At 23.1% G+C, this 15,515-nt stretch overlaps 3 protein-coding genes across 4 annotated transcripts; 2 read left to right on the forward strand and 1 right to left on the reverse strand.

Moving 5' to 3' along the window:
- Positions 1-297: 297 nt before the first annotated feature.
- LOC122710307 (small subunit processome component 20 homolog) lies at positions 298-9,630 on the reverse strand. Its single transcript, XM_043928060.1, has 11 exons — positions 9,585-9,630; positions 9,189-9,469; positions 3,826-9,051; positions 3,491-3,746; positions 2,807-3,412; positions 2,166-2,729; positions 1,868-2,050; positions 1,471-1,792; positions 963-1,393; positions 616-885; positions 298-438 (listed from the first exon to the last, which is right to left on the reverse strand). Exons 1-11 carry the CDS (start codon positions 9,627-9,629, stop codon positions 298-300), a joined length of 8,325 nt encoding a protein of 2,774 aa, XP_043783995.1. The 5' UTR covers position 9,630.
- Positions 9,631-10,333: 703 nt separating this feature from the next.
- LOC122710346 (telomere length and silencing protein 1 homolog) lies at positions 10,334-12,002 on the forward strand. The gene is made up of 7 exons (XM_043928135.1): positions 10,334-10,454; positions 10,572-10,687; positions 10,799-10,907; positions 10,979-11,124; positions 11,194-11,412; positions 11,528-11,661; positions 11,746-12,002. The coding sequence occupies exons 2-7, from the start codon at positions 10,572-10,574 to the stop codon at positions 11,910-11,912; spliced, it is 891 nt and encodes a 296-aa protein (XP_043784070.1). The 5' UTR covers positions 10,334-10,454; the 3' UTR covers positions 11,913-12,002.
- Positions 12,003-12,056: 54 nt separating this feature from the next.
- LOC122710345 (flotillin-1) lies at positions 12,057-15,507 on the forward strand. Of its 2 annotated transcripts, XM_043928132.1 has the most exons (11): positions 12,057-12,263; positions 12,598-12,673; positions 12,802-12,892; positions 13,149-13,292; positions 13,391-13,510; positions 13,770-13,778; positions 14,098-14,313; positions 14,398-14,585; positions 14,664-14,874; positions 14,954-15,118; positions 15,192-15,507. In XM_043928132.1, the coding sequence occupies exons 1-11, from the start codon at positions 12,212-12,214 to the stop codon at positions 15,207-15,209; spliced, it is 1,290 nt and encodes a 429-aa protein (XP_043784067.1). In that variant the 5' UTR covers positions 12,057-12,211; the 3' UTR covers positions 15,210-15,507. The 2 variants fall into 2 exon arrangements, with proteins under 2 accessions (XP_043784067.1, XP_043784068.1); XM_043928133.1 differs by lacking the exon at positions 13,770-13,778.
- The last annotated feature ends 8 nt before the right edge of the window (positions 15,508-15,515 follow it).

Consider the following 15,515-nt stretch of genomic DNA (forward strand, 5'->3'; position numbering starts at 1 on the left):
ATTATACTTAATAATATACTTCAAGTTCGTAAATTTTTTGAAGATAACATTATCATAAGAATAAATTAAACAATATTTCTCAATATATCTTATATTTTATTTTTACAATATCTGTATAATATTATTACTTAAAAAATTAAATATATATTTATGTACATAAAATATAATATAATATAATTTCAAATATAATATATAGTATTATATATAATATATAATATATAATATATTATATATAAATATATATAATATAATATTTACATATTTAAATTTTTTTTAATTTATTTATTTATATGACATCTAAATATCAATTTTTTTTTCAAATGTTTTTTTGATATTTTTTTTCCCTCTTATTATATCCAATTTTCTTTTTTTAGCTTCCTTCTTTTTTTGTTGTCTTACAATTTTACGTTTAGCAGCCAATTCCGGATCCGTTACAAACTGCGATAAAAAAAAATTTAATATTAGATATTTTTTTTATTTGTTTTTTCATTTGTTTCATTATAAATTATATATTTATTTCATTTATTATTATATTAATCGTATATTTTATAAATCATATTTTTATTATTCATTTTATAAAAAATAATGAAAATATAAAAAAATATAAGAAATTACCTGTTGCGTACGAATTTTTTTTCTTTCTGCTTTCTTAATATCTAAATTCTGTTGTATTCGATTTAATAATTTAGTGTATTGTTCATTATCTAAACGTTTTTTAATCATCATAGCCGCTTCTTTAGCTAATCGCCTTAAAGTAGTGTTTTTTTCTTCTACTGCCGATATTTCTCGCACAATTGGTGACATGATGTTAAAAAGTATTATATTTAAGAATTCCATAGGTATTGTAACCACAACACCAGCCACCCATTTAAAGAAAGCAATTCGCTAAAAAAAAATAAATTCATATTCTAATAATTTTTTTAAAATTATATAAAAATAATATAACAATTATGAATATTTACCACTGTTATTGACTTAGGAGTTTGAGTTATTTCTTTATTTACAGCTTTTCTCAATTTTCTAACAAGCCAAGGAAGAGATAACTGATTTTTATCTGATTTTATTTCATCATTTTGATCAATAGCAATTGTATTAATTTTTTTTATAGATTTCAAAATTCTTGCAATAAAAATTAAATTTTTAACAGTCTGGTCAGTTAATTCTTCTAATGTCATATCAGGCTGTAATTGTGCAACTAAATCTAAAGTTAAACTTTTTATAATGGTAATAGGATCGGAATATATGAAACCGATTTCTTTTTCATATTTTTCTGGATTGTTTATAATGTCTATAATCTTATCAACATCAAGAATAGCTAAAATGAAACCAATCATTTGAGAAGCTGCTAAACGAACCCATGTATGAGGATGTGCCAGTAAAGATTGACTATATTCTGAAATGTAAAAAATTACTTAAAAATTAAATACTATTATAAAGTATATTAGGCAACAAATAAATAATTATGCTAACCAGCGAATAAATGAATAGTTTCTTTATATTCTTCATTTTTAAGAAATGTTGTACAATTTGCTGATATTTTTAATACCAACTGTAATACTTGAAACATATGATGATCTTTCATTCTTTCTGGATCTTTGATGTTGTGCATTTCTAATTGAGTTTTTTCTTCCGAATGAATTTTCACAAAACGACCCGGTTCATTATCATTAAAATTTGCATGAAATTGTTTTAAAATAAGAGGTAATATTTCTTTTAAACGAGAATCAAAAGAATCTTTTTCTACAGTTACAAATATACCACATAATTGTGCAGCTAATGTTCGATGCATTATCTAAAAAATATTATATTATAATAATAATAAAATATATGTGTATATATTTTTAAGATTCAATTTTATAAATAATACCTTTATATCTTTTAACCATGTTATAATTATATCAAATAATTTACTTCTTCGATTATAAGATAAACGTTTGATTAGTTCTTTAATACATTTGGCACACAATTTGCGACATGTTGGATCATCGTCATTTACTAATCTTGCACCCACCATTATAAATATAAGACTTGATTTCAAAATTAAAGTTTTCTAAAGTTATAAATTATAAATAAATTATAAATAAATTGAAACTAATTCGTTTCTTGTAATTGATAAAAAAAAAAAAAAAAAAAGAAAGAAAAAAAAAATAAATAAATATACTTACAAATGGAAATCCTGTGACAATATTGTGAATCATTTCTAAAGCACTAAGTCGACCAGGTTGCATTTCATAGCTAACTTGTGTCAAATAAAATGCTATATGTTTATTTAAATGTTTACCAAGAGGATATTCCATTAAATAGGAATAAAAGACAGAACGAGATTGTAATCTAACATGTTCTAATTCAGATGTAATGCTTAAAACAGCCACCTTTTCCATAACTAGATACATTTCCGGAAGAATCATTTTTCGAGCAATTATTGCTTTGAGTAAACCAAACGCTGTAGCTTGTTTATCAGTATTATGCATATCTTGTTCAGCATACATGATCAAAGCTTTCAATTGATCTGTACTAATTACATAGTGTTTCACATCACGAACAATTACAGACATACATTTAAAAGCTGCCATTACTAAATCGAAATTATCTCCTTTACTTAAGCCTGCTGCTGCATATTTATGCAATAAATCAAAAATAGATGTACATATGTTTGAAATTGATTCTTGTATTGAAGATAAATCCATTTTGAGCAACCAGTTTAAACACTGTAAACTTAAAGTAGTTAACTAGAAAAATATAATATTGATATATTAAACACAGTCAATTATAAATATTATTTAAATTAAAAATAAAATAGTTTTACCTTAACATGTTGTGATCTTATACATTCACTTATGACCGGTACAAATGGATCTATTAAAGGTTTGAAATCTGCATTCGATACTTTGTCTCTTTTTAATAGAATATGAAAAAGTTTTAAACCAAATTCTATAATGACATGGACATTAGTATTTTTCGATGTTTTTGAAATAGCCTTTATGCCCATTTTATTTTTTGGTTCTGGAGGTATAATAAAGCAATCTGGTTTCTGTCTATTAAATGTTTCTATTTCTTTTTCTGTTAATAGTTTATCATTTTTTTCGGGTCTAAGTTCAGGAATGCTTTCAGAAATTACACCATAAAGAAATATCAACATTTGTTCCAATGGTATAAAAGTATTATCAGCTAATCCTAATACTATATTTCTCAAACATTCTATTATTTTCTGCACAGTTTTATGTGAATGGGTTTTCATAAGTACTTCTTTTAATGGTAAAATTAAATCTACTAAACATGATTCAGTAATATATTGTGCTAATATATGAAATATATCAAAACTTTTTGTAGACTTTGCTTCTACAACATTTTTCACGATTCCTATTACTTCTTTCTCTTCTGCAGTTAAGCCAAATAAATCTATTTTACATACCTAATATAAAGCAAAATTAAATTATCAATATAATAAATATACAATTTTTTCAAAAAATGTATTTATAATAATACTTACAGATAAAATGCTTTGAAGATTTTTATTGATATCAAATTTTTGAAAATATGGTTTCAAAGCAACTAATACAGATTGTACTGTATATGCAAGGACATGAACTTGAAAACCTTTTGTTAATAAGGTATTCATTTCTCTTAAAAGATGATGAAGATATTTTGGACCTAAAGTTATCATAATTTTTTGTAATATTTCACGAGTGATACGCCGTACGGATTCTAAACGAGATTTCAAAAATGTACATAACTTCATAAAAATTCTGAAACAATTAATTACCATATTTTAATAATTTTTCATTACTTATTAATTTTATATGAAAAGATATATACTATATTTACCCTGATAAATTAGTATCTAAAAAATATTCTGGTAATTTCTGTAATAATTTTACAAAAGCAAGAGCAATAGGAACTCGCATTAATTCTTCTTCCTCGTTGTCTATTGTAATTTTCTTCTTATTAATTTTGTGACTGTTTTCACGACTTGTTCTTGCTATAATGGAACGATGTAATTGAGGTAACAATTCTTTTGATATACTAAATATAACTTGTTGTGCTCCATATTGTGAAAGAATTATCTGTTTTTCTATAATAGGTATTTCCTGTGTCTCTTTTTGAACTTTTTCTTCAATTTTATTTATATTTTCGGAATTTAAAGCTTCGTTTAACTTTTCTTCTATTTTTTGTTCATCATTTTTTTCCTTGCTTTTTTCTTCAATATTTTCATTTTCATCTTTCTTTTTATCAAAAACTATTTCATTTTCAGAAATGTTTTTAATATATTTTGATATTGAAAATTCCTCAGTAGGTTTATATTTTGATAAATCAAAATGAAAGGAATCTAAAATAATAACAATAATTCTAACAAGTTGTTTCTGAAATTCAATAGAACTTCTTATTTTTTCTAAATAATGTTTTAAAATAATTTCGTATTGATGCCATGGTAAAAGTTTACATACAGTTCCAATTGTTTCAATTGCAGCATCAATAATATTGTGTTTATGTATATAAGTTTCATTGCACAAATATGAAGAAGCAAGAGGAAGAATAAATTGTGTTAATGTCCGTGAATTTATTGATTTTTTTAATGTTTTTGCAAAATTGCAAAATTTAAGTAATGCTCGAGCTCTTCTATGTAATTGCAAATGTTGCATGTTTTCAAAGAAATCTACTTCGAGATCTATTTTATTAGTTAATGGCGATAAATCTCGTAAAATGGGATGAACATCTGAACATTCCATAGCTAAATATCCCAAAAAAGCTATTGATTGAAATTTTACAATTTCAATTTTACTAGTTATTCCTTTTCTTATAAGTACTAAAATTGTATCATCGATCAAATAACGTCTATCTACGGTACTTTCTTTGTATTTCTTTGCTAATTTACAACCAAGAAGTTTAAGACATTGTCCTGCATTGTCTCTCAATGCTAAATCTGATTCATTTTTAAGAAAATAGTAACAATTATGAATAATAGCTACACCAAATTCTAATGTAATTTCATTCCTTTCCATTGTATTATTAATTTCAGAAAATGCATCTAATCTTTTTTGATAATCTGGTTGATCAATCCATCTATGATCCCATGCATTAAGCGCATTTATTAAATTATAATTTTTTATTAATGTCTCACGATCATCTTCAATAGAATTTTCAACAATTGTTTTATAAAGTTCTAATAGAAGTTTACGAGTAGAAATTGTCGATATTGTACTTAATAAAGGTAACATTGCTCGTATATGTGTTGTTGGTTTTTTCACTTGTTTTACAAGATTTATTATAGTTGTAATTAATTCAATAATAATTTCTTCTTCTTCACCAGTTCCAGCTTTTTTAGTTAATATTGGTAAAGTAAGAATAAGAAGTATGTTACATGCATCTGCATCTTTCACAAATTCTGAAATACGTGATAAAATTACAAGTTCTGATTTACTTATTCTTTTAGTCGATTTTTCAAGTTTATTCTTAATATATTGTAAAATATCAAATACATGAGGAAGAAGTATAACAGATCCATAATTGACATCATTAGATAATGCTTCTTTATTTATTTCAAGTAAATTATTAATTATAGGAATTAAAGGAAGAAAAGGTGTATCAACTTCCATGTTATTTTCATTCGTTTTTCCATAATCTTGTAATGTTACCATTTTTTCAATCATTTCGAGAATAGCATTAGTTACAGATGTATTTGTTTTTGGATTTAATAAAAGTTGCATTATATATGGAAGAGGACTAATAGATTTATTATCTTCGCGATGTTTTATAAATAACGGATAATAACGAGAGTTTTGACTCCATATCATAAACAATCGTAATAATGGAGTAGGACTATGAATACCATCCATAGGTAACTTTTCCAACCATGGAAATATAGCTACATTATATAAGGCATCTATTTCATATTCATTCCATTCATAATTTTCAAAATGACTAAAAAACCTTGCTAATATTGAGATGCAAGTTGATCTGACATTTCTAATTAATCTTAAATAACCAACATGAACTTTATCTGAATTTTGTAAAATTCCAGTTATTTCTGCCAGAATGCATATTACTAAACCAAGTAAATAAGGTAATAATTTTTGTCCCATTTTACTACCAGATTGTTCTATTAAAATTGCAAGCAAATTTGTAGCACTTTGTAATCGCTTAGGTGGTGTAACATTATTCAAATCAATAGTATTAATAATATTCTGTGTAAGTTGTCTTAAATTAATTTGTTGATTATCCACTTTATTTAATTCTAGCAATATATATTTTTTAAAAGGTTTAAATGCCATGTTTATAAATATGATCATTTCATTTTCTTGAATTCCAGCTAGAAAACGTAAAATCATTTTTCGTTTTAGAATACTTCCAGCTTTACTACCAGTTCTCATTCCTGTTTTTGTAATCATTTTCGCATAAATTATCCTCATTAATATAGGTATAAATTCATCGCGATGTTCATCCAATATCATATTACTTTCATTATCAATCTTAAAACGTGTTAATTCATTTTTCATATTTTTTTCATTAATTAAACTCAGCAAATTATCTTTATAAGGTAATAAATATTTATATTTGTAGGTAAGAAGACATTTTAAAGCAGCTCTTTGGATATCAGAATTTTTTGAAGACAGTAAATCTAAATAAAGTTTCTGCATTTCTGATTCCCTGTATAATGTTTTTGGATTTGTCATTTTTTCAAATACTTCAAGTTGAGCAATTAAAAGCTTTACTTTATAATTCTTACTTACTATTTCTTTATTTTCTGCATTTATTTGTCTTAATTCTGTATTTTTATAAATTGTAACTTCTTTTTGTTCTTTCTCTTCTATTTCATTTTCTTTATATTCTTCAAATTCATTATCACTTTCATTTTCTTTGTCAATTTTCATATTGCTATTAGAAATAGTTAAGTCTTGTATTTTCAAAATATTACAATATCTTGCATCTTCAGAATTAGACTTAAAAAAATTATCATTTACAAAATCAATAAATAAACCTGTTATGTCTCTGTTTTTTATCTCACAAAAATGAGAAAAATTTGTCATACATTTCCATAAAAGAATTTTATGATTTTTATAATCTGGTTTATCGTTGCTTTTTTGTATTGCATTTTGTATTTCAGAAATAATATTACATTCAAATAATGGTTTATAATCTGTAATTAATTTCTCATCACATTTTAGTTCTGTTAAGAATAAAGGCCAAAATTGATCACAGTCTTTATTTGCATAAGTAGCTATAATCTTACTCACAGGTTCCCACAATAAAGAAAAATTTATATATAGATTTCCCAATAAATATCGAAGAGGAATTTCATAATATTTCAAATCAAAATTTGTCATTATATCACTTTCATATGACAATGTTTGTAAATGTAGCAATTTACTTCTATAAGTCTGTATAGATATAGATTCACATTCTGCTAAATACATATGTTCCATAGGATTTCTTTTATTCTTTTCATTCAAAGTAGATTCAATTTCATTGATATTAGAAAATAAAAAATATAAATGTGTTACTATTAAACGGATTTCACTAAAAGGTGAACTTAATTTCTGTGCAATATTATTATTTAACTTATCAAATATAATTCTATTTATATAAATATCTCGATATTGTGATGTACTAAAATATGTTATATATAAATCTACTGCATTTAAGATGAACTTATTATCAGGATATTTTGTAATTAAGTCTAATATTTTTATATCATTCATTTCCATAAAATTTTGTAAAATTTCTAATTCCAATATATGAATTGCTGATTCCAAAGCTATTAATAATGTCAAACATAATTTACTTATTTCAATTTCTATATTGATATTATTTAATATCCGTTGATATAAAGATAATATTCCATTTTTTAAAATATCTTTAAATTCTTCTGGCAAAGGTTTTAAATGTGGTAAAATAATTAATGTCTTTAATGTATTTACTGGTATATCATTATTTAAAAGAGCTTTTAAATTCTTTTGACAGAAATTAATACTATCAAACTTTGCACCTCGTATATCTAAAATGTATTTTGTCCATTTATTCAAATTGATACCATTAAGACATAAGGGAGCTTTTACTTTAATTATCTTAGTAAACAGTTCTAAAATGTCATCATTAAAACCAATGGAGATGCTATGTCGTATTATATGAGGCAATATTAAAGTTTCAAATGATGAATAGTGCATTAAACTTTCAACAGTACCATATAATAATTTGATATCTTTCACAGACATAATTTTAAATAATATTTGACTGGATGTCTCTTGCATCAATTTAACATTAGTTGCCAAAAGAATAGTAACTGATACATTTATAGTTTCTTGCAATACATCATTTTCATTTTCAAAAATATTTAAAATTTGAACCAACTTTTTAATCAATGATACAGGATCTATAACAATTTTTCCATTTTTATAATTTATAATTGTATTCAACAATTGCATCAAAAGAATTAAACTTTTTTGCTTTCCAGTTGTTAATTGAAAATTTCTAGTTTTTTCAATAGATTTGTCCATAACATTTAAAAATACAGACCAAAATATATGACATTTCTGTGGATATATATTTTGTAGCAAACAGTCAATAATTTCTTTTAATAATTTAAACATTAGACTTTGATTAAAAGATTCATTATTTAATGCATTGAAATATAATGAAAGCATTTGTTCTGCACATGAATGAAATTGTCCTGGTGTACCAGATATTACTTCAAATAATAATTTACCACATCCTGATATTGCATTAGAATTATTTTTCAAAATATGTAATATTGTTTTTAAGAAAGAATCTTTATCTTTAATTTTGCGTACCACAAATGCAAAACTTTCAGCTGCAAAACTATTTACATAAGCTGGTTGCGTATCTGCTAATAATGGCAACAAAAGATCAAATACAGTTTTTATATTTTGAATCAGATATCTCCATAAAAATTTAAATAAATAAGCTAGTGATGTAAATGTATACTCTATTTGTTCTGTATCCTTTGTTCGTAATAAATCAATAATAACAATTAAACATCTAGGAAAATATTCATAAAAATCTTTTTGCAAATCTTTTGATACAGCCACTACTAATCTGCAATAAAAAATATGATTATATGATTAATAAATATATATTTTTAATATATATATATTTTTTTTAATCTTTCTTTTTATTGTTTTTCAACTTTATTAATTGATAAAATGATAATTAACTTTTAATACAATACTTACTCTAAAATTGGTTGTAAAAACAAAATATCTCTTTTCTCTAAATATTCTATTAACGTATCTACTACGAATTGCTTTTGATTAATCAATTGAGGAAGAGTTACGATATTACGAACTTTCTTTTTAAAACTGCAATAACCTTCTGTAAGGTTAAGAAAATTCCATTTTTGAAGTGTTTGATAAAAATAAGTTTCGGCTTCTTCATCATTTTCCTCGTTTCGATGTGAAACATAATGAAATATATCAACATCGATTTCATTTATTCTTTCGGAAAATGTTTTAAACTATATAAAAAAAATACCAAAAATATTGTATTAAATATTGTATATTACATTAAAAAAAATACTTTTTTTTTATTTTTATACTATATTTGAAATATATTTGCTTCATATTTTATACCTGAAATGTATTTAATTCTTTATGACGGACTGGTTTATTTTTCATATTGAAATATGAAACACGTGTATTTGTCACATACAGGAACAAGGAATAAATATATCTTAGATAGGAAATGTTCCTATAAATTTGAAAGGGAACAATATTTATATTTAAGAAAGAATATTACATTTTATTTATTATACAATTTTACATATCTATTTAATATTTTATTTAAATCAAATTAATTTTTCAATTGCGGAAATTATTTTTTTCAAATTTTTATAAAAATATAAAATCGAATTAATTTTATATTAATTGATATATTTTAAACATTAATGATATCTAAAATTAAATATTATTTAAATATTAATGATATCTAAAAAAAACTTTTAATTTCTTCACAATGTAAAATATACAAAATTTTATAAGATTTTATAACTATAGAATATTTTTATCTAATTCTATCCTTAGTTCTATCTTTATTCTCTATAGTTCTTTATGGCATATGTATATAAAAGTAAATAGTATAAAAGTATATTTAGTTAATATTTACGTACCAATCTTGTTTATATCTATTCAAGTTACTAGAGTTGATAATAAATTCATATATTGATATTTTTTCATATTATTCATATTTAATACAATTGTGATTTATGGAATACAAATATTGAATAGGATCATTTTTTTTTGTTATTAATATAGTACAAAAATACTTTTTGTAAACAATCATAAAAGTATTTATTTATTTATATTTATATTATATATAAAATATTTTTTCATGTATTAATTTATTTATTATTAGCATGTATTAACTTATAATTGTTTTTTAAGGCTATGAGCATTTATGAATGTTGTTTATATTTATGGTATAAATAATTATATACATTTAATGTAAGATGTAATATTAATATAATATTATTAGTTTAAAGTTATATTTACAATAAATAATCACAATAAATATATAAATATAAATATATAAAATTATGATTTTTTTCTTAATTAAAATAGATGAGTAATTCAGAGGAGAATAAAGTAAAATTTAAAAAAAAATATAAGAAAGCATTAAGAAAACGACAAGTTTTATCGGATGAAGATGATAATGAAGATGAAGAAATATCTATTAGGTAAATTATTATATTTAATGATAAATAATTATTTTAAATAAATGTAGAATAATTATTTTATTGAGAAATATTATAAAATTATTTCATTAAAATAAAAATATATATGTTTAGAGAAAAAGTTGAAGAAATGAAAATTATACAGAAACTTCGTGAACGACCAAAAGGTGTTAATGTCGTTGGATTAGCCCTTGGAGAAAATGTAACACCTGATGTAATAATGGTAATAATGATATTATTATAATTAATAAACAAAATATAGAAAATTTTTTTCTAAGGAATTTTTTTTTCTAGTCAGATCCATTTAATGTAAAAACTGGAGGAATGGTAAATATGGCAGCATTGAAAAATACAAAATTAAAACAAAATGATGCATATGAAACTGGAATTGGAACACAATTTAATGCAGAAACTAATAAACGAGATGAAGATGAAGAAATGTGAATATTATAATTATGATGTATATTTAATTCATTAAATAGATAATTAAACATTTCTAATTTGATTAGGGTAAAATATATTGAAGAAGAATTATCAAAAAGAAAAAGTAAAAATGAGGACAAAACAGAAAATGGATTAAATAATGATAAAGGATCTTATTGTTCACCAGAAGAAGCAGCTTTGCAAGCAGTACCTGAACATTTAAGACAAAGTTCTGCACATAGAAGTGAAGAAATGCTTTCAAATCAAATGTTATCTGGTATACCAGAAGTAGATCTTGGAATAGAGTATGTTAGAATATGTTTTAATACATTTTTTTATTTTTTAAAATTTTTATGTTTCAATTTTTTAACAAATTGCATATAAAAGTATTTCCTTCTAAAACATAAAATACATTTTTAGGGCAAAGATTCGTAATATTGAAGCTACAGAAGAAGCTAAGTTAAAATTGCTTTGGGATAGACATAGAAAAAAGGATGGTCCCTCACAATTTGTACCAACAAATATGGCTGTGAATTTCGTACAACATAATAGATGTATATTATTTATTTAATTTCTTATTTTATTTATTTTATAAATCATTATAATATATAAATATAATTTTTTCATATTTTTTTTAGTTAATATAGAAGATACAGATTTCCAGAAATCAAAACAAGATTCTGATGATAGGAAAAAGATAATAGCTCCCAGAGACGATTATAAAGGGAAAAGAAAAGACAATGGAGAAAAGGCAACTGATGATTATCATTATGAAAGATTCAAGAAGCAATTTAGACGATTTTAATATTATTAATATAGAAATAAATAAGAATTATGATTTATTATTTCTGTTATATAATATATGTAAAATAAATTTTAATCAATATTTTAAAAATGATTATTTAAAATAAAATATAAATTAAAATATAAATCTAAAAACTTAAGCATATGTATCTATGAATTATTGTAAACGCGGCATAAATTCAGATATCATCTCGCAGAATGACAACACTGTAGCGACATCAATTGACTATAGAGGGATTACACTAAAATTCGATCCATTTTAAATTTGCAATAACTATTGTTTTTTTTAAAATTGTGAATATGAGTTGTGGATTCGTTACTTGTGGTCCAAACGAAGCTCTCGTAGTATCTGGTAATTATATAAAATGATTTATATTGTAAATTATTTTCTTTTTCATATTGAATATAACATGGGAGGAGCACTTTGTCAATTAATTGATTGGAAGAGTTCATCATAAAGTAGAAAAATTAATTATGTAATATATTGATTAATTAATTTTGTATATTTAATATTGAGATATAATATTGTATATATATATATAAATATATAATTTAATTATATATTTATTCCTTTATATCTTTTTGTAAAATGCTAGAATTAAATGCTATATTTAAATATTAATATAAAATTTTATACATAATATATAGTATATTATTATTGTATATTGATAATTTTTTTTCTTTAGGATGTTGTTATAGCAAGCCTTTATTAGTACCTGGAGGTAGAGTATTTGTTTGGCCTATTGTTCAACAAGTACAAAAGTAAGTAAATTATTATATTTATATAAAATAAATAAATATTTAAATTGAATTTTTTTATATTAGAAAACCATTTAACAAATATTTAATAATTGTAATATGCTATCTTATATAAATTTTATATTTTCTAGAATTTCATTAAATACTATGACTTTACAAGTAGAAAGTCCAACTGTATATACTTGTCAAGGTGTACCAATATCTGTAACAGGAATTGCACAGGTAAAAGTGAAAAATATGTATTTTTAAATATAAATAAATTTAAATAAAAATATGTTTTATAATTAAAATTTAAATATGAAATAAGTAAATATGAATAAATAAATATCTATATTACAATTATTTAATTATTATAAAATATAATTATATATTATATATAATATATATATATATATATATATATATATATATATAATATAATTATATATTAATATAATTTAATTATCTATTTACAAAATATTTAAATATATATTCAAAGGTTAAAATACAAGGACAAAATGAAGAAATGTTATCTACAGCATGTGAACAATTTCTTGGAAAAACTGAAGAAGAAATTCATAATATTGCACTTGTAACATTAGAAGGACATCAACGAGCAATAATGGGAAGCATGACTGTAGAGGTAATAATAAGATATGTTAAATTTAAATATTATTATATTATTATTATAAAAAATAAATATTAATTTTATTTAATTTCTTATGTTTTTGTATCATATAGGAAATATATAAAGATCGTAAAAAATTTAGCAAAGAAGTTTTTGAAGTAGCAAGCAGTGATCTAGTCAATATGGGCATTACTGTTGTATCCTATACATTAAAAGATATTCGAGATGAAGAAGTAAGTTAATCTTTTTCTCTTTATTAAAAAATATTTAATTTTGATTGAATTTAAGGAGAATTTTTATGCAAAAAATACAAAACAATTGAAAGTAATAAAATATAGTATATATTTACATATATGTGAAATCTTTTTGGTATCAAAAGTCCCCCTTTAGATGATTGTGAGATACTTATAATTAATTTTTTATTATATGAGTTAATGTAGTCCAATTTTTATACATTGTAAATTGAATACATTTTTGTTTTGCTACTTGCAGGGGGCAAAGGTACGTTCAAATTTTGTTTTATCACTACATATAATGCCACTGCACTGCTGTTCAAACAATATTAGTACAAATCATTAACAATTCGAATAAAAGGGAATTAGAACATATCTCAAATGCTTGCTTAAATGGTAGCACAAATATTGTACACATTTGCAAATTTCTGTGTTTCAAATATGTGTGATATTCTTATTGTATGCTGTCTTTCTGTAATTCAGGTTGAATTTAAAGTAATTGCTAAAATGAATGTTATTATGCAAAATTTATAATGAAAATATAATATTATTAATTGTAGTATTATATATTTAATGATCATTTATAGGGATATTTAAAAGCTCTTGGAATGGCCCGAACTGCTGAAGTAAAACGTGATGCAAGAATTGGTGAAGCAGAAGCTCGTAGAGATGCTCAAATTCGTGAAGCTATTGCTGAAGAACAAAGAATGGCTGCTCGTTTTCTTAATGATACTGAGATTGCTAAAGCACAGCGTGATTTTGAATTAAAAAAAGCTGCATATGATGTTGAAGTACAAACTAAAGTAAGTTTCTTATTTATGTTATTGTTTAAATAAATATATTGTTTTTTTTTTTGGAAATTTTTGTCATGTGTATTTTAATTATAGAAAGCAGAAGCAGAAATGGCATTTGAATTGCAAGCTGCGAAAACTAAACAAAGAATTATGGAAGAACAAATGCAAATAAAAGTAGTTGAACGTGGACAAGAAATTGCAGTACAAGAACAAGAAATGATGAGACGTGAACGAGAACTGGATGCAACTGTTCGACGTCCTGCTGATGCAGAAAAATATAGGTAAGATAATTAACATTAAATAAATATTAATAAACAACTTATTAAAATACTAAACAATTTATTAAAATATGTCTACAGATTAGAAAAAATGGCTGAAGCTAATAAAATGCGTTTAGTAATGGAAGCTGAAGCTGAAGCAGAAGCTATCAAAATTCGTGGCGAAGCAGAAGCATATGCTATTAAAGCAAAAGCTACAGCAGAAGCAGAACAAATGGCAAAAAAAGCTGCTGCATGGAATGAATATAAAAGTGCTGCTATGATTGATATGATGCTGGATACGCTTCCAAAAGTAATTTAAAAAAATTTAGATTTTTTTTTTTAGCTAAATGTCTTTTATATTATTTCTTTTTAATCTTATATTTTTTTAGGTTGCAGCTGAAGTTGCAGCACCTTTATCACAAGCAAAGAAAATAACAATGGTTTCTAGTGGAAATGGAACTATCGGAGCAGAAAAATTAACTGAAGAAGTATTTAATATAGTAACACGTGTACCAGAATTGGTTAAGAATTTAACAGGCGTGGATATTGCAAAAGTATGCTTAATTAAAATTAATATTTATAATATATCAATAGAAAAAATTTCCTAATTATAATTTTTTTTTTCAGTCTGTTCATGCAGCTTAATCAAATGGTACAAAAATTTTGAATTTCTTACATTCACTATTAAATATTGAAATATAGAATGAATCTTTGATATACACATTTATTTTAATATACTGTTGCATATTAAAATGCAACTTATAAATTTTAACTTAACTGATATTTTGTTGGACAACAAGTTCGGTATTTTCACTGCCAATTAATTAAAGATCATTTTTCATAGTGCCAATTTTGAATGAATATTTTCAAAAGAAGTATATTTAAATTGATATATATTATTAAAAATAAATTATATAATTATTATAAATTGTGAATATATTCGCACAATAT

Source organism: Apis laboriosa, unplaced genomic scaffold, assembly GCF_014066325.1.
Source record: "Apis laboriosa isolate Shangri-la unplaced genomic scaffold, ASM1406632v1 scaffold14551_cov152, whole genome shotgun sequence".
Taxonomy (NCBI): Eukaryota; Metazoa; Arthropoda; class Insecta; order Hymenoptera; family Apidae; genus Apis; species Apis laboriosa.

Coding starts and splice junctions, on each gene's coding strand:
- LOC122710307 (XM_043928060.1), bottom strand. CDS start 9,629: ATGAAAAATAAACCAGTCCGTCATAAAGAATTAAATACATTTCAG. Junction 3,747..3,825: donor TTAGATACTAATTTATCAGG/GTAAATATAGTA, acceptor TAATTGTTTCAG/AATTTTTATGAAGTTATGTA. Junction 1,793..1,867: donor CATGGTTAAAAGATATAAAG/GTATTATTTATA, acceptor AATATTTTTTAG/ATAATGCATCGAACATTAGC.
- LOC122710346 (XM_043928135.1), top strand. CDS start 10,572: ATGAGTAATTCAGAGGAGAATAAAGTAAAATTTAAAAAAAAATATAAG. Junction 11,125..11,193: donor CGAGATGAAGATGAAGAAAT/GTGAATATTATA, acceptor TAATTTGATTAG/GGTAAAATATATTGAAGAAG. Junction 11,413..11,527: donor GAAGTAGATCTTGGAATAGA/GTATGTTAGAAT, acceptor ATACATTTTTAG/GGCAAAGATTCGTAATATTG.
- LOC122710345 (XM_043928132.1), top strand. CDS start 12,212: ATGAGTTGTGGATTCGTTACTTGTGGTCCAAACGAAGCTCTCGTAGTA. Junction 13,293..13,390: donor TGGGAAGCATGACTGTAGAG/GTAATAATAAGA, acceptor TGTATCATATAG/GAAATATATAAAGATCGTAA. Junction 14,314..14,397: donor ATGTTGAAGTACAAACTAAA/GTAAGTTTCTTA, acceptor TTTTAATTATAG/AAAGCAGAAGCAGAAATGGC.